This window comes from Nanorana parkeri, unplaced genomic scaffold (genome assembly GCF_000935625.1).
Source record: "Nanorana parkeri isolate BGI_ZX_2015 unplaced genomic scaffold, ASM93562v1 scaffold1725, whole genome shotgun sequence".
NCBI lineage: Eukaryota > Metazoa > Chordata > Amphibia > Anura > Dicroglossidae > Nanorana > Nanorana parkeri.
In genome coordinates this window covers 101,668-123,294 of record NW_017307993.1, presented here as the reverse complement: position 1 = coordinate 123,294, position 21,627 = coordinate 101,668, and the positions used below count along the sequence as shown (strand labels likewise).

Below are 21,627 nucleotides of genomic sequence, written 5' to 3'. Positions count from 1 at the left end.
TAAGTATTATGTGTTTTTAGTTCTGGCAAATCTGGATTTTTTTCCCTTTTTTTAAAGCAGCATATTAATTTTTCATAAACACATGTACATATATTATCTGTTTTTATGGCAGTATCCTATTCTATATATGTTACATTACGGTATGAATTAAACTTTTTTTTTTGAAATTAATGTTTAATACGAGTGATCTAATGAGATCACTCGTATTAAAACCGAGCAGCGGCGACGATCGAGATTACCATAGAGTAGACGAAGAACGGACGTTCTTTGTCTGCTCTGTGTGATCAGAGACCGTGGCGCTGTAATCACAGCGCCACCTGTCTCAGCGGTCACTAACTGCAGCTTCTGTCACAGCTTCTGTCATAGAAGCTGTGACAGAAGCTACAGTCTGTCGAGTGCTCCATAAGGCGCGCCGGACCTCCCTGCGTCCTATGGTTGGGTGCGTCTTATGGACCGCAAAATACGGTGTGTATATATATATACATACATACACCCATATATAAACCCAACCATGTCTTATTTCCTACTAATGTGCATATTTAATAACTTTAAGCTTATGTATAATTCAGAGGGACTATTATTATAATCAACCATGTGTATGTGCCATACTTATAAACAGATGGAGTCCACTTATAAACAACCATTTGGCTAAACTTTAAAGTGCTAATCAAACTAAATATTAAACATAATTTTAATTACACTAACATACTATCTCTTCCCCTCCTCCCTTACCAAACCCCCTCCCCCCCAAAAAAATAAAAATAAGTAAATACACTCCAAAAACACCCAAAATAGATTAAACTTCTAATCAGAAACATTTACTACATTGAAGTTTCATTGCACCTGTCGCACACCTTATTTGTTTGCCCACATGGTGCTGCAGTGAGTTGGTGAATGGTGCCAACATACATTCATAGGAAAATAGGGATCTACACCTTGGTAAAGCAAAATCTTGCCCATTATTCACATAAAGAAACAGGCAATACAAGCCATTGTTTCAAGACCCCACATGATACCAGGCACCCTTGTTGGACAGAGTGCTCAGTCTACTAGGGTAATTCTCTGAAGATTGCAGTTTGTCCGCAGAAGATACTGATAAATCATCCGATGGATAATTGGGAAGTTCTTCAAGTCTGCTAAAATATGTTTTGCTACACAGACTTCACCAGTGTATTCAGTCTTTTCTTCAGGTAGACAGTCATAGCACAGACCGATTTACGATAGTCATACATGGCCCCACTAGGCTGGCTGATAGGAATAAGCTGATTGCCCCATCCATGCTTAACAGGAGGGAATATCCCCTGCTGACTATTGCATTCAGACAAGTGACACCCAATCCATCTGATTGGATGCAGTCATTATATAGTCAACAATTTTCCAATGGCTTGAATTTCAGCAGATTTAGCAGGAATTTGACATAATATAAGCTGTGTAAGACCAGCAGCAAAACCAGGAGGCTGCAGAAAGCATTGTTGGGATAGGATTTGTCTTATTGCTGCTGGGACAAGTACAGGGTATAATTATCCAATTTACTTTCCGTGAACTGACAGTAATACTTTACATTTCTATTCAGTTCTTAGAATTTAGACTCTTTCTTTTAGCTTAGCTGCACTGAAAAAATCAGGTGATTAGGGCTGCAACAACTAATTGACTAAGTCGATTATAATTGATGATTGAAAACGTTGTCAACGTTTTCAATCATCGATTAATCGGCTTTCCATTAGTTGGCCCTCTTCACGGCTCCAAACACGCCGCACCTCCTCCCTGCCTCACGCTCGCCGCTGCCAGACCCGCACGCATCCACGCTCCACACACCGTACCTCCTCCCCGCCTCACGCTCACCGCCCGCCCACATCCACGATCGTCACAGGGACGCGGGAGAAGAAGTAAGGCGGAGCAGGCTGGGGGGATGACAGCTGCTTACACTTTCCATTTCACTATATTGCACACCAAACTTTTTTTTTTTACTTTTTTTTTACTTCCACTTAATAATCGGCTAACTAATCGATTTTGAAAATAATCGTTAGCTGCAGCTCTACAGGTGATTGCAATTTGGTTTGCTATGCAAAACGCACAAACCCCCTAAAGTGAAATTCCACTGACCGCCTAATTGGGATAACACCTATTTTTAGTTTAAAGTTCACAGAAAAATCCAATTCTCCGGCTGCATCGCCGTCACAGAGATTCCATTGGTGCAGGCAGGACAAGTGCGTGTTCACCTTCAATCAATTCACTTTAAAAGACAGCCGCACTGGACTGCATACACAATGTTGTTCATCTTGAACAACGTTGTGTATGCAGTCCAGTGCACTGAAGAGTGCTCAGAATTGTATGTCGGTGAAATAAAACAGTAGCTACACCAGTGTATGGCACAGCATAGAAGAGCCAAATCCTCTGGTCAGGATTTGTCAGTATACCTACATCTTAAGGAAAAATGTCACTCCTTTGAAGACAGTCAAGTACGTATCCTAAACAGGGAGGAGAACTGGTTCAAAAGAGGTTTGAAAGAGGTCATTTATCTAAAAATGGAGAAGCCAAGCTTGAATAGAGGTGGGGGGTGAGACATCTATTGTCTGCCACAATATAATGCTGTTTTAACACCTCAGGTTATTAACACATAGCTCCAATTATGCAAATGCAATCCACACTTGGCTGTGACTAACAGATTATGTGGATTGGAGCAACATTCACCATATTTATTCCCAGATCATTTTTTGTACAAGTCATTCTGAATTGAGAAAGCTGTTTGGATGACCAGTGAAACGTCTTTAAGAAAAATACAGCAAGCCCAGTTTCCTTAACTTATTTTTTACAGCTATAACATGACCTGGATGAATGAGAGCCTTCACAGACAACTAGAGAACGAGAAAACCAAAATATTCAAAGAAGAAACAAAAGGCATTTCAATCAGTTCAATAATAAAAATAAAAAAATGAAGTTTTACTATCACTTTAAATATTTGGAACCATTGTTAATTAATGAGAGGAAGCTCGTGTGTCCCTAGTCTTCTTATGGGGACCGACAGAGTTTCCTGTCACATTAAAGTTGTACAGAGAAGCTATGCAGACACAACTAAAAAGTAAGAAGTATCTTTTAAAACATATTTTAGGTATGCTGTGTTTATAAGAGAACATAATAAAACTGCATAAACTTACATAAACTGAAAAAGACCAATATACAAATTAGAAGGTACAGAAATAAAGGAAGAACCTAACTACAGTGACTTCGCAGTGAGAAAAATCTTGGTCTCTGATGGATGAACAAAAATAATTTTGATGACAATTTTCTCCCTATGCATAGCTGTACATATAGCTAGAAACAAAAGGCTTTTTGTTGTTGAAGACACATTCTAATTAAGGTCAAGTTGATGACATTGCTTCTGGTAGCTTTCAGTAACATTTCCAGTTTGTTGCTTCTGGTTTCAGTATACATAGTGTTATGGCTGGGGACACCTCTGTACTTTACAAATGACTGGCTCTGAACAAAGGTTTGGGAGTTGCATTCATGTTGCTCTGAGAAAAAGTACAACACAAATTAATTTTCATATGGTTAGCATAATTCTTTGATGTATAACAAGGAACCACAAGAAGAACTTTAAGTGTGTAATCTTACCCTGAGGCATTCTAGGCAATTAACAATTTAATGTGCATAAAGGAACACACTTTATATGAAATGGGGCTAGGGCTCATTAAAAGAATAATCTGAACAACCATTTTTTGTACCGTTTTAACACGCATAGTTCCTGTTATCCACATTAAGACTATTTAAATTACTAAATAAAATTCAGTAATTCAATAGTCTTAATGTGGGTAACAGGAACTATGGGCTGCACTAGGCATCAAGATTTTTTTCAAAACCCAGGGTCTCTGTTGTGCCTGGCAGTGGTTCTTCCTACTGAGCCACCGCAAACTCTACATAGCTCCTTGCCTGATTCCCTGCTCAGTGATACCCAGTTTATTTTTTTGCTGAACTCTGAACTCCTTGCTCCTCCCCTTAACTCCCTATTAAAACCATGCAACCACACTTCATCCTTACACGCAGTTGTCCCTCGGAGTTATGAAGGACAGAAGCACCATACTGTATAAAAAAAAAAAAGCATTGCAGGCTGTTAAGTGAACTAGCTTTAAGCAGACTTTCACCTTGCCTCACAAGCTTTACAGCCCTTTTTCCGGGGGGCAAATGGTGGTGGTTGCATATTTCAGGGCCTTCTTTTAGTTAAACTGGCAAGGTCCCAGTCTATAATAATATTAATAAAATGTCAGTGCAAGTGTTATATTCTACTGCTCTGATATTAAATTAAAGCTTATATTATACTGCTCTGGTATCAAATAAAAACAATTAAGGAAGAAGATCACTTCTACAACCAAACCAACCTGCAGGTGATGCCCCCCCTCTCAGCTCGATCTCCTTCCCCAATATGTATCCCTAATAGACCTCTGATGTCTCTATAAAGAGGATCTGTCACGAGCAATAGGCTATCACATAGGGAGCTATCATCCCCCTTGTGTGAAAACAAAAAAGTGTAACAAAAAAAAGTAAAGTGTAATAAAAGAATTGAAGAAAACAAATTATAATATTTTGTAATGTTCCTCCACTCCCACGCATATATATACGTAAACACAAGTTTCAGATGCGCGTATGTATGTAAGCTCTGATTGTACCACACATGTTGAGTATTGTCATGCAGGCCAGGATGAGAACAATAACATTATTCAGTTAACTCTAAACTGATGACCTGTACAGGTTTTTAAAATAAGGAATTTTGAAGTTTTCTCACTGTTTCATGGGTGCACACAATTTTGAAAAGTTGCAACTGATGCATTTTTATTATCCAGGGTTTCTGCTTTCACAAAATATAACATTTTGGGGGGTTTATGCAATTTTCAGACCAAAAATGTGCATTTAAACGTGTACAAAAATATGAAAAAAATGGCAGTGAAGGGATTAAATGCACATGACTGCCAGTATAAATGCAGTATAGTGCCACCATCATACACAATCCTTTATAATAGGGATGCACCGATACTTTTCGAGTACCAGTGCAGATACTTGGCATTTTCATGATAACTACCAGGGTTGCAGCGGTTGCAGCTGGGACCTGGCTCTGGTGCTCCACCACTGTCCTGAAATCATTAGTCTGTATTGTTTTAGAAAAACTGTCACATGACAATAAACAAAAATGTGTCAGTACTTGTAAGTACTTGGGCAAGTATCAGTACTTGCAAAACTGGTATCGGTGCATCCCTTTATTTATATTTATAAAAACAAAATCATATATTAAAAAACAGATATACAAATCCCAGGAGCTCCGTGTGCTCCTTACAAATGACAGCTGCCGCCTAACTTTTGAATTTTTCTCTAGTCTTAGAGCTCGAAAAGTATTGGTACTTGTACTTGTACCGAGTACTGTACTTGGTATCAGTGCATCCCTACTTTATAAATCTGCAAACTGAACAAAGTATATGACATCAGAATAAAACCTTAATTGGTAAACAAAAGAATATAAAGTTCCATGGTAAAAAGGCCTTCAAATATAAACTGTGCAGATATACTATAAATTCCATTAGCAACCTATATCTATGCATACATCTGATGTTATCCTGTACTGAAAGTTATGATGCTTGCGAAATACGATTCTTCTTTTTCATTACTTCATCACAGTCCTGTAAAGGATGCACATGTGTCTGAAAAACAAAGGAAAAACAAGCTGAGTAAATTAACTTTGTCTCATATATAGATATATCTGCCACTGTAATCTTCTAACATTACTTTAACAGACGAGTGCAAGGCTGTAGGTATAATATACTACAAAAATATGATCAGTGATAAGAAATGCTCTGCATTTACAATGTATATCCTATAGAACTTTAGACTTTCCCCTCCATCCCACAGAATGACTTCCTGTAGCAATCATGATAAAGGGAGGGGGAGGGAAAACTGTCATTAACAGATGTCTCCTCCAGGTAATGATAGATACCCCGATACTTCCTACAGAAGGTGACCCCCTTATCCTCACCCCCTGTAACCACACCATCCTTCCTACACAGGGTGACCCCACCATCCCCTCATCCTTCCTATAGTAGGTGACCCCACTGTCCTCATCCTCACCCTTCATACAGAGTGTGACCCCACCATTCTCACCCTCTATCCTACCTACCGTCCTCACCTCCCCCCTATCCTTTCTACAGGGGGTGAAACCACCATCCTCACCCTAATCCTTCCTACAGAAAATGAACCCCCACACACACGTCCTCCCTATAATGGGTGACCCCACTATCCTCACCTCCTATCTCAAGGGATGACCCCACTAACCTCACCCCATTGTCCTCATCCTTCGTATAGACGGTGACCCCCCCTGCCTTTTATAGGTCAGTGGAGGATCATCATAAATTTTCTCTAAGCAAAATTGAATGTGCCACACTGAGACATTAGAAGCACCCTAAAACTCTACTGACTAGACATGGCAAATAATATAAAACAATATAAACAAAGTGACTCTTATAAAACTGAGAATCTGAGAAACCTAATATAAATAAGAAGTAAATCTCATATTAATAAAGTACCAATACAAGTGCTACAATTCAAGTGATGCATATACTATTTACAATATGTTTGCAATCCAATATACAACCAACTAAATGTGAAAAAGAGATACAAAGTCTCTCGAATGTCGTTATCCTCTGCATATGTAATTGTGCAAAACAGATTGTGAGGATAGTGCCTGCCGCTTTCTTAGGAACTAGAGTAGAGGTGCAAGGTTTTTGATTTTGTTATAAATTTTCTCTAGTCGCACATCTGTCTTTAGTGACAATTAACTGCGGATAAGAGTCATAGAGGCGATCTGGTTGGTTGCCGTGGTGCACTCTACCTGCCAGAGAGGAGCGAGCGGCAGACTAATATGAGTGCTGCATCTGCTGCATTTGGATGACAGCGCTGAGTACAGCAGATACAGCAGCAAAGTGAGTGCTAGGGATACTGTCCGTAAGACTCTCCAAACCCCTGGTAAGATCCCGCACAGCCCACCCGAGACCCCGGAGACATCAGGCTGCCACCTCAGAGTAACACAGAGTATGTATCTTCATATTATTCTGCATTTCTGTATAATGTATTGCTGGGATTTGTAGTCCTGTATGGCTTATGGTATTATTCTGCATTACTGTATGTATTGCTGGGATTTGTAGTCCTATATAGCTGATGGTATTAATTAGAGGTTCACCGAAATAAAATGTTCAAAACCAAAAAAAAAACCGAAAACATTTTTTCTAACCTTTTCAAATTTTTTGAAATTAGAGGTGCACCGAAATGAAAATGTCAAAACCGAAACGAAACCGAAATTAAAAAAAATGTCAGACCGAAACGAAAAATGTTTTTTTTTCTAACTTTTTCACATTTTTCAAAATATTTAATTTGTATTTATTTTTATAAACTTTTACATTTTTTATATTGTATTTTTATTTATTTAAATATCAGGGGTCTAAACAGATCTCTGATATTTCCCTTTTAAAATAAAAAATAGATAGAGAACACAGTCCTCAAACTCTTTTTCTGCAGCCCATGAGCAGTTAACTGTATTCGCTGGAATAGTGTACTAAAGTGCACCCCTCTGATGTATTTTGGCAGGGAGGCAATTACAGAAATCCTCTCATGTCCCTTAAAAAAGGCTGCTGCCACCGGCGCCCATGGACCGGCTCTAAGCATGCCCAGCGGAAAGGAGTCACATCTTGCAGCCTCTGTGCTGCACCTGTCTCCAGGCTCTCTCTCCTCACATAGACATTTGTGAGCTGTCCATTGAGGGCCACCCCATGAGGAGTCTCCCATACTTCCCTACATCCCTACTTTGTGCAGACTGTCTGTGAGGCACCAAGACCAGGCAGTGCCTGAGGCTATATGGACTGTGTGTGGTTCTCCCAGCCCCCGCAGCTGGCGGCTCTCTTCTCATTGGACTGAGCTGCCCTGCTGTCTCCTCCTGCTGTCAGGAGGCCTGAGATCTCCAGGGAAAGAGAACGGGTATGTACTGACTGAGGCGTGCCAACAGCTCAGCCCTGTATATATATGTTTATGTATGTGTGTGTGTGTGTATGTATATATGGAATAATATATATATATATATATATACATATATGTGTGTATATATATATATATATACATACATACATACATACATACATCATACATGTTCTATGCTGGCCAGGGTGCTATCCCCTCCCCTGTAACCCCTCAGTGCTTTCAGGTCATCCTCATCCCCCCTAGTGTTCTCCCTGCCCCATGCTGCCAATTCCCATCCTGATGTGCTTCTGTGCTCTCAGTACACTTGTTAGTACACTCAGCATTCGTGGTATGCCTGGTAGGGTTTGGGAGATATGCAGCGCCGGCTCTAGCGTAGGGTAACACAGAGTGCAGAGGTCACTGACCTCTATGTTACACTACTAACCTCTGCACTCTGCTTTACACCGCTGACTTCTGCACTCTGCTTTACACCGTTGACCTCTGCACTCTGCATTACACCGCTGGCCTCTGCACTCTGCTTTACATCGCTGACCTCTGAGCTGACGTCTGCACTCTGCTTTACACCGCTGACGTCTGCACTCTGCTTTACACCGCTGACGTCTGCACTCTGCTTTACACCGCTGACGTCTGCACTCTGCTTTACACCGTTGACCTCTGCACTCTGCATTACACCGCTGGCCTCTGCACTCTGCTTTACATCGCTGACCTCTGAGCTGACGTCTGCACTCTGCTTTACACCGCTGACGTCTGCACTCTGCTTTACACCGCTGACATCTGCACTCTGCTTTACACCGCTGACGTCTGCTTTATACTGCTGACTTCTGCACTCTGCGTTACACTTGAGGGTAGCTTGCGGAGGGGGTTGGGGATGGTTTGGGGGGCCCCATACAAAATTTTGCTATGGGGCCCTGTGATTTCTAGTTACGCCCATGGGAGCAAGGACATTCTCCCAGCGCTAAGCACCCAGTTAATTGCTTCCCTGAGCCGTGGAGGAGCAGTGCTTTTTATGTGTGTTTTCCTTGCACCAGTAAAATTATTATATCAATAACACCTTGGAAAATGATTGTACAGTATTTTCACATAACCTTGCTATCACATATATAAAAGATATACTCATATTTTCACATTTTCTGCCTGTATAAATGAAGACATCAGTTGGACTTCAGTTATACATGCACACACAGGCAGACACAGAACACACACACATGGAGCCATAAAGACACCATGAACACAGACTTATACGCAGACAAAAACAAACATTCTCAGCACACTCACCAGCCTGCAAAAAGAACCACTGTCTAACTACTAAGGTTAAAAACAGAGGTTTTGGTTGCGCAACTTTTGCAAAACATGTGGAAACCGCACTGCCTCATCAAGGCCCCTCTGTATAGTGTGGTCCTAACTCTAATCTATTAGAGGATCCATCTTGGAGCATATTTATAGCAAAGGATGAACTGGGTGCAGGTTTGCCAGGAGGTAGCCCAACCTCCTTAAAGGCATAGGGACACACAAGGAGCCCCGCACATCACAATGGCAGCTGGAGCCCCCAGTGTGTCCCCACACCAAATCCAACAAGTGAAACAAATGGCAAACACACTCATCAATTCATAACTAGCTTTAAAGCAAGGTGCACATAGAAGGGCTTTACACAGCAACTACAATCTCTGTTTTTAACCTTAGTAGTTAAGACAGTGTACTTTTTTTGCAGGCTAGTTGGTGAGTGGGCTGGGAATGTTTGTTTCTGTACTGTGTAAAGCCCTTCCATGTGCACCTTGCTTTAAAGCTAGTTATCAATTAAGGAGTGCGTTTGCCATTCGTTTCACTTATACGCAGACAAACACACACATGCAGACATATGCAGACACACACAGACAAGACACATACAATACTGTAGCAATTTGGACAGCAAATATAGAAAAGATGCTGCAAGTTACATTTAGGACTGTCAACTGACTTTGGGCGTGTGTTGATGGTATCAGTTTGACAAAAGCTGGAGATGCTTCTAAGATCATTCAGAATTCATTTATTGCATTTGACTGTAAGTTAACCTCCTTCTGACCTGCATGTGGCCATCTTCAAGCTGGTTTTGCATTCCTGTGACCTTGTATGTAATGTGAGCGTTGGGAGTCTGGTGACCAAGCCTTCCCAGCCCCTAGACATGAGCTATGTTGGCTGCTATGCCTATAAATATGCCCATTTTTTATATTCTCCCATCACACTTTCCATTTTAACTTCACAGTCATGTATGAATTGTTATTCATCTTTTTGGTGGGGTGGCAATGACAGTTCATACCCTTTTCTCTAGATGAGTGAAATGGTGGTATAGCTGATTACGTCACCCATGACACACAGTTAGGGGCAGGGCTTAGTGCGGTTGAAAGGGCATAGCACAAGTGTGACTCCTGCACATTTTTTATATGTCCGCTGCTGAATTAAAGAAGCTATACTGTATAGTGGTTCTGTTGCGAGACACATTTATTCATGTTTATGCAAGAGGAGCAGCTGCATTGGGGTAAAGTCCATAGAAATCTTTAGGCAATCAATGTCTAAATCCTGCAAATAACATTCATGCTGCCATGCTGCAGCACCCTGTTTCCCACCCGCAGCAAATGAACTGAACCTTTTGGTTTAACAGGTACCTTTTAAAAGTAGTGTTTTCAAGGGTACACAAAAAAAAGAGGGGTGTGATTAAGGCTGTTTTCATTCACACTGCTAAAACCATTTTAATTGTGTATACAGTATCGTAACAGACTGTTCAACTTCTTGGTTTTTTATTTATTTGTTTGGTCAGGATTTAAAGGAGAACTATGGGGTGGATGAATTACACTCATCCCCATTGTTAGAGCAGACGTGTGACATTGAAACTGTAATACGCTGGCTCTATTGATCGGGTAGTGACCGAACAAATACCGCCGTTCGCTCACTTACCAATCATCTCCCTGCAGAGAGCGGTGGCTGTCGGTCACCGCTCCCCGCAGGGATTCCCCCCTCCCCTGTCCGATCCTCCAGAGCTGATTGGAGGGATGAATGGGAGATAGGCTCTAGATAGGCATAGCCCACTGTCAATCAGCCAGCTGGGTGGATCTCAACAGTATTGCCGGGATCCGTCCCAGCTGCTGCGCTCTCAGCATATAGCGGGCAATAGCCTGCTCTATACTGAGTTTTGGGCCATGGGAGGATGCATATGTCCTCCCATGACCCTAAAGAGAACTATGAGATAAAAAGGTTACCCCATAATTCTCTTAACTGTATTCCAATAAATATTGAGGCACATAAAAATTATTTTAACTCTACCCAACAACTAATTTGTCATTTTGCTAAACTGGGTTATGCGATCATTCTAAATAGTTTAATATTTGATTGACAGAAAAAAGTCAGGGACAAGTCCAATAGGTTGTGAACATAAACAGTACAGCAGATGCTTATCAAATAATCTAACATAACTAAAACCCACTCCAACCAGCCAGCAGGTAATTTAAAGAGATCACAGATGCTCACCTACCATTTACAAGTGATGCTTCAAGCTATGCTCCACCATCTTATCTGACAGTATTTCCTGGAAAGTTGTATTTTGGAACACCTGTAAATGTTAAAGATGATTCACAAATAATGTATTCTAAAAATAAAGCATAAAGTAAATTATCAATGGGAATGTTCATGTGCATTGTAAAAAAATCACAGCAAAAGAATGAAGTAATATCTTTAAAAGGATAAATCCCCCTTAGGGTGTTATAATTAATAACTTGCTATGGAGAGGCAAGCAGCAGCTGCCAACGTTGTGTTTGTATGTGCCTGTGTTTAATGAACTACAAGGACTGCAGATGTCACACTTTATCTTGTATAATCCTACATCTTACTGTAGAATGTATTACTGCCAGAAAAATACAAATTACTTCGGAATTGTCTGAAGTAGGGAGACGCACAGTACATATCCTTTGTTTATCCCTTTGTTTATTATTATTTATCCCTTTTATTTCAGATATGTTACCGTTTGAAGAAAACACAGCCTGTTGGGTTCACAGGGATGAAGAAATTATCGCCTTTGCCAGAAAACTCATCAGGACCAACAACAGCTACAGTACTCAAACCTCAAAAGAGAAAATGTTGATTATAAAGCTCCTAATTGACTCAGAATAACTTGGCCATTGTTTAACAAAACATGCAAGGAGGCAGAACAATTGGCAATTGGCACACTTGATTCTTAGACATTATTGAAATGTGTGTTAAACATATCTCAAAAAGTATGCTAGGTGTGTAGAGGTCTTCTTACTGATAAAAAGAAGCACTCTGGTACTTCAACCATCTGAAACATTGTATTGTTAGGCACAGTAGGTAGTAGCACTAAAGAGGTAGGCTTTCCCTGAATATTAGCCATATTCTGATTTACCTATCATCAGAAGAAAGTAAATTCATCTCATAAAAGCCTATTTACACAATATTCTAAACCAGGTTGTTTAATATAAAAGAGATGATCCTAGCATAGGGGTTGTTTTGAGTACCAAAGGTTGTGTACTTATAGGTTCTAATGACTGAAAGCCAATCCTTATTTTATTTAAACATTAGTTTTAGTACAGTTCTTTGAATCATACAAACTGCAGTAAAAATGCTTCCTTGACAACAGGGTTATGGCGATAAACTGTAGCCAGTCCTTGTGGACTGTAGAATGTGGATGACACTTAATCCATGTTGTGCACTAAAGGAAAGAATAAATCATCCAGAGTGTAGTTTTTCATTGGAGATTCCCAGTGTTATTGAGGATAAAGTGGTGCCCAGTTGTGAGGGGCCCCAGCACCTCCTACAAATTGGGAGGGGAGGGGGGGGCAAAAGGGGCACAAATACAAGAGTTTAGACAGAAATTTGATAATCTACTTTACTAAGAAACCGACTTGTAATATTATTTACACACTGTGTAGGTTGGTAGTCACTGTTCATAAAACTGCAAAAAATGTGTCAGAAGTATTGATGAGCTGAATGCACCAATGTTAATTTCGGGGAGGGTCTGGCAAACTTTACCTAAGCTCGGATGGTTAATCCAAACCCCACTGAAGTCAATGGTTAGCAAAGTCTTAGAAATCATTAATGGTCATTTGCTAGGCTAATAGGCAAAGAAACATCAAACAAAGGGCATAGTGAGCTGGGTAGTACCCTGAGGGACATGAATAAAAAAAATTAAATCCTGTTTGGCAGGGAAACTTGTTTATAAATGCTTTGTTTTTAAATGCTATTAATGTTTAAAGGGCAACATTACATTCCTTTAAATAACATGCTTGGGGGATGCCCTGAAATGCTTGTGAAGTGGCACCTCGATACTATGTGGGCAACCTACCACAGCAAATCTGACATTAGCATAACATTGCCAGTAAATTACAGCTCCTAGCTGAGAGTCTAGTACGAGGGGTGGCTGAAAAGTTCTGAACCCGAACCATTAAAAATAAAAATTAAATTCTGGAAAAAAATATATATTTTTTTATAGTCGCCTTGTAATTCAATACACTTTTACATTTTTTTTCTGAAGACCATTAAGAAAATAAGTTTGATCTTTACTATTAAAATGCTCCTCTACCACAGCTTTCATCTCCTCTTTGTCCTGAAATCAACTCTTTCTTCAAATTACTGCCAGGTCAGAACTATAAGGTGGATGGCTTATTTCTTCAAAGCCAATTTCTCTCAAGGCACGCCTCAAAACTTGCATGGTGTTGACTGGCGTGTTGTCTTGCAAAAACAAGATGCCCTTTGAGATTTTGCCTCTTGTTTTGGTCAGATGCGTCAATGAGTCAGACACGGTGATGTTCACGGTCCAATTACTTAGAGCGTACTGATGCTAATTACTTTAAACTTTCCTTATATACCTACTGAGAGGTACTCAACTAGTGACATACTGTATGAGAAATTATCGCGATTGTAAGTGCCTCAGGCTCAGAAGTTTTCAGCCGCCTCGTATATACAGTATGTGTTAGTTAATATGTTAAAATGGGACATAACGTAAAAACCAAAAAAAGGCAGAAAAATCCATACCTATTCCCTTCCCTGGGCCACATGCCCTCAGTATATAGTGGGTACCCTGCCAGGGTGGACCCTGCCTGCCAAAGCACCTTATGTTGATGAGAACAAGGACCTCCTCCCAACCTTGTTCTGTGAGCGGGGGGCTTATTAGGGCTGTTGTCAGCCTCCTTCTAAATAAGTTAAAATAAATGCTACTTGATGCAAACCTTTTGGCTTCCACAATTTTACTGACCTTAAGCTAGAATGCTAATCAGGAATACCAAAGAATGCATACTTGTTCCAGGTCATGGAATATTGAAGCCTACTAAACTGACCAACAGCCAGACAACTAGCAATTTTAGAAAGAGAGGCCAGCAGTGGCCACAACCATGTTTTTTCCTGTGTTTTTATGACCCACAAGATGTGGTAATTGAATCAATACTATTGAGAGGAAAGGGATACTCATGGCTTTTCTGCTGTGATGGATAGAAATGCCCTAATCTTTGGAAGGTGTTATTGTGTTCCCACCATCATAACAGGACATTCTTCTGCTATATTTTCCTTTGTATATATTGCGCACACCATGTGCTGAAAGTGCTGAAATAAGCAATTGTCAATAAAGAACAGTGTTTGTCAACTAGCAGGCTCTTATACTATAAGCAAAACTGACCATTACATGGATAAAACCAGCATGCTCCATAAGATGCTCAAATTTTGGAATAATAAATTCTGCTTTGTGGAACATTGGGGGAGAATTACACACAAGAGTAAACAGTGGATTAAAAAAAAAAGAGGATGTTTTATTATTGCACTTTTTGCTGATTGCACAAATGGACACTTTATTTATATTTAGTTAGTATTTGAAGAGCAGTGCAATTTATCTACATTGTAGTAGTACACCAGTCACTACTTTAAAGCACAGCAGCTTAGACACAGAAGAGTGAAATACAACTGTAGCATGGTTGTTTTTTTTTTTATAATTAGCCTTATCATCCTTATTCAATTTAGAGTGCACACCGAAAAGGACTACATGCAAAATGCAGTAACCCATATAAACCAATAGGAATTCAGTTTACACAAGATCAGTTCTGACTGTTGCTGTTGGCACTGCACTTTTAACTAGTTATTGGCTCCTTAAATAAACTTAAATATTAAATCATAGATGTGTATTCTTACCGCATATGGAATCATTATCAATATGACATAACACAATGGAGAATCTATTGTGGCAGCAGGCAGATAAAGATATCTGGGCATAGCCAAGATGGCAGAGTTGTATGGCCCGTTTCAGGTGCAATACTGAAGTTCATACTTTAGGCCCCATTCACACTGAGCGACACTTACCTTGAGCGGATTTCCGCGCGGCCAGGATAGAGTGACTGTTCGGGCGACGATCTCGCAACATTCACCGTCGGACTGCATGCAAAAAGAGAAAAATCGTGCAACATCCACTGAAAAAAGGGTCCTGCACAAGCGACGCACGACAGTGATGAGCGGCAGGCGACATGGAGCTGTAGAATAGAACAGCTCCTTTGAAAATGATTGGACGGCGTCTTCTCGCGATATCGCGCGGCAAATATGCACGATATCGCGGCAGAAATTGTGCAGTTAAACGCTCAGTGTGAATGGGCACTTAGGGGGGAGTATTGAGAGTGCAAGCCCAGCTGAAGCAAGTTGGCCCATTAGGGCCTCCATTAAGGTGGCCATACACCTTACAACCATTGTACAACTTTTTTTGGCCCGACATCGCACCCTCGTTCAATTTTTATTCAAACAGCCAATCATGCACAGACCAATGTAGTTTGCGATTGTCGTTCGTCAGCACCACTAACTGGCCAATATTCGTCAATCGAACAATGACATTTTCGTTTGAGCATGAGCAGTTTTTATCTTGAGATTTTTGTTGTACAAAAACGCCACTAATCCGTCGATTACATTTTCTAGCCTGCTTGAAAGACAAAAATCTGCAAGTTGTACAGTAATTGCGGTTGTGCACTTCCAATCAACTAGCAGATTTTCGGACGAAGATGTAAATGCGGACGAAAATCGCGAAGTGATTGGTTCCACTTGGGAGACAGAGGAGGTCTCTGTGAAGGAGTCAGAAGTGCTCCACTCTGGAACCAGCCTGTGTGGCAAGCTGGTGTGATACAGCCGGTGTGGCAATACCCCTGTGTGGTGAGAACAATCCTGTGTGGCACTACACCTGTGTGGTGAGAACCATCCTGTGTGGCAATAGACCTATGTGGTGAGAACCAGCCTGTGTGGCAAGTCGTTGGAAAAAGTACCTGTGTGACTGTGAGAGAAACAGTTGGTATTAGTTTGAGAAACAGACAGACAAAGATAGAGGACCAGTTGGTCAAAAAGGCCAGATGCTGAAAGTAAAAGCCAGGAGGCTGAATCTGTGTTTTCTTTGCAAAGTACTGTCTGTACATGCTTTTGGAAAATCCCTCAGAGGGTAAACCTGTGTGGACCTTTTAGTGTTTGAATCAATAAAAGTGGGCAAAGGGATGGGTCCTGTACAATAGATATATCTCTCTGTTGTTTAGGTTGTTGTCCCTTTAAGGTACATCAGAGGGATAATGGACCCACATTTGGGGGTTTAATTACAGGTAGGATGTAGCATGTGTGGAGTAGTTAGAGTTTTGGTTGGAGGTCTGTGAGAGCTGTAGGATTGTTAAATAAAGTCTGTCTCTGGTTTGGAAAACACCCCTAAAGCTCTGGGACTGTGACAACCCTCCTGTGTGTACAAGGCTTTTTGGTTGGTGAGACCCTATTGTCTTATAATACTGAGAATAGGCCGACTTTATGTTATTGAGCTGAAGATAAGTTCAATATGTTTGCTGATGAAAGTGGTGTTGTATTGCCTTTGTGGAAAATTAAGACTGTTTTGTGGATATATGGCTATGCTGGTGATCCCTGACCCCTAAACATTACATTTGGTGCTCAGATGTAGGCACTCAGCGCTACAGCTGGGAAAAGCTGCATAAATGGTGAAACCGACATTTAAAAAGTCAGCGTACATATCGTGGATTAAATCCACAGCAATGCAAGAGCTGGTCAAGCAGCTGGTGCTTGCCAATATACAGGCACAGAACTGACGTAAGGAGGCCCTGGCACAGTAACAACAGGTGTGGCAAAAGCAGTCACAGTCCAACAGAAATGATCCACTTGTTGACATCCCAGCTTTTTGTTTAGCAAGAATCTGTGTTTGCATTAGCTTAGTAATGTTGTGGAAGCATTCCTCACCATATTTTAAGAGAACCCTAAAGCAGTAGGCAATAGACCAGTCTCATTGTCCCTTTTCTCACTGGGAATCCAAAGTGAAGAAAAAGTCTTCTATGGTCTCCCTCCTTCAGAGGCCATAAATTATGAATAGCTGATACGGAAGATCTTGGGGTGACTACTGCTGTTCAAGCACAAAGAGTGCACAACAGAAGATGTTGAGCAGATCGTCCAGTGAGGTACTGAATGCACGACCAGCTGCAGCTTGTCAAGAAATAGCTGCAGCAGGAGGTTCTGTCTGGCCCCCAAATTGTGGAATGGGTCATAATGGACCATCATCTGAGCTCGCTAGCTGGCGATCTGCAGTGTTGGGTCAGCCTGGGCTTTTGGTTGTCCCTGTGCCTTTAAGGAGGTTGGGCTACCTCCTGGGAAACCTGCACCCAGTTCATCCTTTGCTATGTGTGCTCCAAGATGGAGGCTCTCATAGATTGGAGTTGGGACTACACTGCTCAGAGGGGCCTTAATGAGGCAGTGTGGCTTCCACCTATTTTGTAAAAGTTGTGCAACCAAAACCTCTGTTTTTAACTCTAATGGTCAGACAGTGTTTTTGTCAGGCTGGCTGGTAAGTGTTCTGGGAAATTTTTGCTCTTGTACTGTGCAAAGCCCTTCAATGTGCACCTTGCTTTAAAGCTAGTTATGATAAGCTAGATATGATTATGATGAGTGCATTTGTCATTTGTTTCATGGGTTGACCATGGAGACCCCAAATCTGCTGAGCAGATCTTCTCAGCCTGCTAGATGATGTAACCCTGTGTCTTCTTAACCCTATAGACCCTAAGTCTACAGCTACCAAGAAGAAAGCCCTGCAAAACCCTGGAGCTAGCACCCAAGATGACCGAAATTAGTCTCTTATTAGCTTCTCAGCAGTCTACCCCTATCCGGGATTACTGGCAGTGTCACTCCTGGAGACATACCTTGGCTCACTGTCCACTACAGGAGGAGACAATGCAGGTAAACCCCCTCTGTTTTGCAAGTAAACATGGGGACACTAAGGCCCCATTCACACCTAGGCATTTTGTCATGCATGCAAAATGTTCAGCTCATAAAATTCCCATTCATTTCAATAGCTCCCATTCCCACTTAGGCGTTTTGTCGCGAGCTGCAAAACGCCTGTCACTCTAAAAAGTTCCTCAGCTTCTTTTGGGTGTTTGGGAGCACATGTGGCCCCATAGACTTAAATGGTAAAAGCCAGAAAAATGCATTTTGCATATATTTGTGAGCACTTTTATGTGTTTTTACCCATTAACCACAATTACTTTGAACTGCCAGCCAAGAAGCATGTCTTACTGTGCGCGCGTCTAACGCATGTAAAAATTTGCAAAAATGAGCAATCTATGCTAGGCAAAAACATGTGCAAAAACTTGCAAAACCGCTCATGCCTAGGTGTGAATGCAGGCTAAGGAGTACCGACAAATGCCAGTTTCAACTTTTACTGCTTGTGGCACTGTCACCCAGTAGGTCTGCTTATGAAAAACCAAGTACATAACATTATGGTCAGGTGGGGCTCTTTGTTTTTGAAATTCTGGAAACGTATGAGGGGTGAACTAACTGCGCAGCCCAATTAAGGGAACAATACAGAAATACAGACACAAAAAGTAATTGGTGATGATGATAATGAAAATGTTGATGATGACGGCGAAGTTCCAGGTCTACAGACTGAGCTGACCTCTAAATCTAGGCCCTTGTTTTCTCTACAGGTGTGGAATCTCCCTCATTACAGGTCATGGTTGGGGAGGATGGTGAGGAAACTTCCTCCAATCCAGTCCATCCTGACTTGAATGTGTCAAGAGGAGAAACCTAGCACTGTTCAAAGGTGAGATCCCAAGCTGGTAAATGCTAGAGAACAGTTTACTTGTTATTCGAGTTTCACAAATACTAGATGCCTAAAAGAGACTTCCTCATTTTGCATCTAATTGTGATTTACTGTATCGAGCAACCAAAGTTCATGTTAAGATTGTGAAACAGTTGCTGTTTCCCCAAGAACATAGGTGGTTGATGCTTGATTTAGCTCACAATGACGCACCCGGGGACTCACCCAATCAGGTTTTGCTGGCCTGCATTGAAGACTGAGGTTAAAATATACCGTGCTTCCTGTCCCACTTGCCAGTGAACTGCTGCAGTGTCACACTTCCAAAATCCCTTGTTACTTCTGCCCATAATCAAAATACCATTTGAGTGCATTGCAATTAATCTGGTGAGTCCTCTGGTAAAGTTGGCTTGGTGACACCAATATATACTGGTAGTTCTCAACTATGCAACTAGGTACACTGAGGCTGGTACCCTATGAAATACTTCCTCTAAAACATTTGCATGGAAGTTGTAACAGGTTTTCATAAAGAGGTACTGATAGACCAAGGCACCCCTTTTATGTTGAAGATGATGGCAGGATTGTGAAAACTTTTTCAAATGAAGCAACAGCAGACTTCTGTCTGTTACTCACAGATGCATGGCCTAGTTAGGGGGGTAGTCCAGAGTAGGGTTGCCAACTGTCCAGGATTCACCCGGACAGTCTGGGTTTTGAGTGTTCTGTTCAGGTCTCAGGCCCACTGAAGCCCGGACAGATCAGAACTTGAAGGAGCGGCCCGGGAGGAGCATTCATATTCTGTGTGGAGGAGTAGAGAAGAAGCTGGAGAACGAAGGTGCTATGTGGTTGTGAGGGCTAATAGAGGCTGTCTAAGTGTCTGGTGGCTGTAAAGGGTGAGTGTGCTGAGGCAGAGAAGAAGAAGCTCAGGAGTTCTGAATAAGCAGAGGGCAAGACAGAGGAGAGAGGGGTGCCATCACAGAATCACAGAACAGAAAACACACCGGAGCAGAGTGAGAAAAGTGAAGAGCGGCATAAAAATTTTGCTGCATCACTTCTACTGTGGGAACCTTTACTGTGGGCAATGCTACTGTGGGCACTACTGCTGTGGGCACTACTGCTGTGGGCGCTTTTACTGTGGGTGCTTTTACTGTGGGCACTGCCATTGTGGGCACTTTTACTGTGAGCACTTTTACTTTGAGCACTTTTACTGTGGGCACCGTTACTCTGGGCACTTTTACTGAGGGCACTTTTACTGTGGGCACCATTACTAGGGGCACTGCTACTGTGGGCACTTTTACTGTGGGCACTGTTACTGTACAGAGACTGATGTGGCTCAGTGTTCTCTGTACAGCACTGTGGTATATGTCGCCAAACAAAAATTGCAGCACGGCGCTAGGATATTTGGGTTTGGCTGGAAGAAAAGGTGGCAACCCTAGTCCAGAGAGATGGGTAGTATTGGAATTGCGTACATTCTGCACTATTGGTGTTTGCCATAGGAAAGGCTATATAGTTATAGTCAGGGCCGGACTGGGACTAAAAATAGGCCCGGGCATTTTAGACTGAGCAGCCCAATCACGTGACCACCGACAGGCCCCACCCCTCACAACAGGGGGCGGAGCCAAACACAGAAACGCAATCGAGGGGCAGGGCCGGCCACTAGTAAGTACTGGAGGGCAACAGCTGGCACACAAGCCTTGCAACAACCAATACACAACAATATAGGAAGCTTGCTATAGAGAATATCTGTAAAAAATAAGTAAAGGCAACTGGACTTGCTGTATTTTACTTGAAGACGTTTCACTGGTCATCCAACCAGCTTTCTCAATTCAGAAATTTCTGAATTGAGAAAGCTGGTTGGTTGGCCAGTGAAACGTCTTCAAGAAAAATACAGAAAGTCCAGTTGCCTTGACTTATTTTTTACAGATATACCATGTGACCTGGATGAATGAGAACCTTCACAGACATATTGCTATAGAGAATCGGATCTCACTGGCCCCCCAACCCCTCTGGCATTCTCTGCACTAAAGTAGCTAACACTCTTATGTCCCCCGCACAGTCACACACTATTATTATACATTTATATAGCTCTGACATATACCGCAGTGCTGTACAGAGAAGTCACATCAGTCTCTGTACAGAGGAGCTTACACTCTAATGCAGAATAATACCATTTGATATAGAGGACTAAATATCCCTGCAAAACATTATACAGCAATGCAGAATAATAGTATATGAATTTGGTACATACTTTGTGCTTCCGCTCCGCTCCGGGGTACCAGCCTAAAGTCTCGGGCAAAGGGTCTCAGGAGGGAAAGATAGGCAGCTGGTGGAAGCCCTGTAAGAAGGCACCGCGTGATTCCCCAGAAGGCTGCTGCGAGGGACCTAACACAGCTGAATCAACGCAGAAGTCAGTGGTGCAATGCAGAGTACAGCAGTGTGACTTTGCAGACTGCAGGGCCCCCTTGAATCATGCAGAGCCCACCAAAGGGTATTGCACAGCACACCTGAGACTCTTTGGTGGGCTGTGCAGGATCTATGCTGGGCTCTGCCAG

General features: G+C 41.8%; 1 protein-coding gene across 1 annotated transcript in view; it reads left to right on the top strand.

Moving 5' to 3' along the window:
• Positions 1–5,605: 5,605 nt before the first annotated feature.
• LOC108799431 (pro-neuregulin-2, membrane-bound isoform-like) overlaps positions 5,606–21,627 on the top strand; it is a gene marked incomplete at its 3' end in the record, with an annotated part of 51,320 nt that continues 35,298 nt past the window's right edge. The window contains exon 1 of the mRNA XM_018571285.1: positions 5,606–5,680. Within this exon, the coding sequence (XP_018426787.1) occupies positions 5,615–5,680 (66 nt within the window). The remainder of the gene's footprint in view (positions 5,681–21,627) is intronic.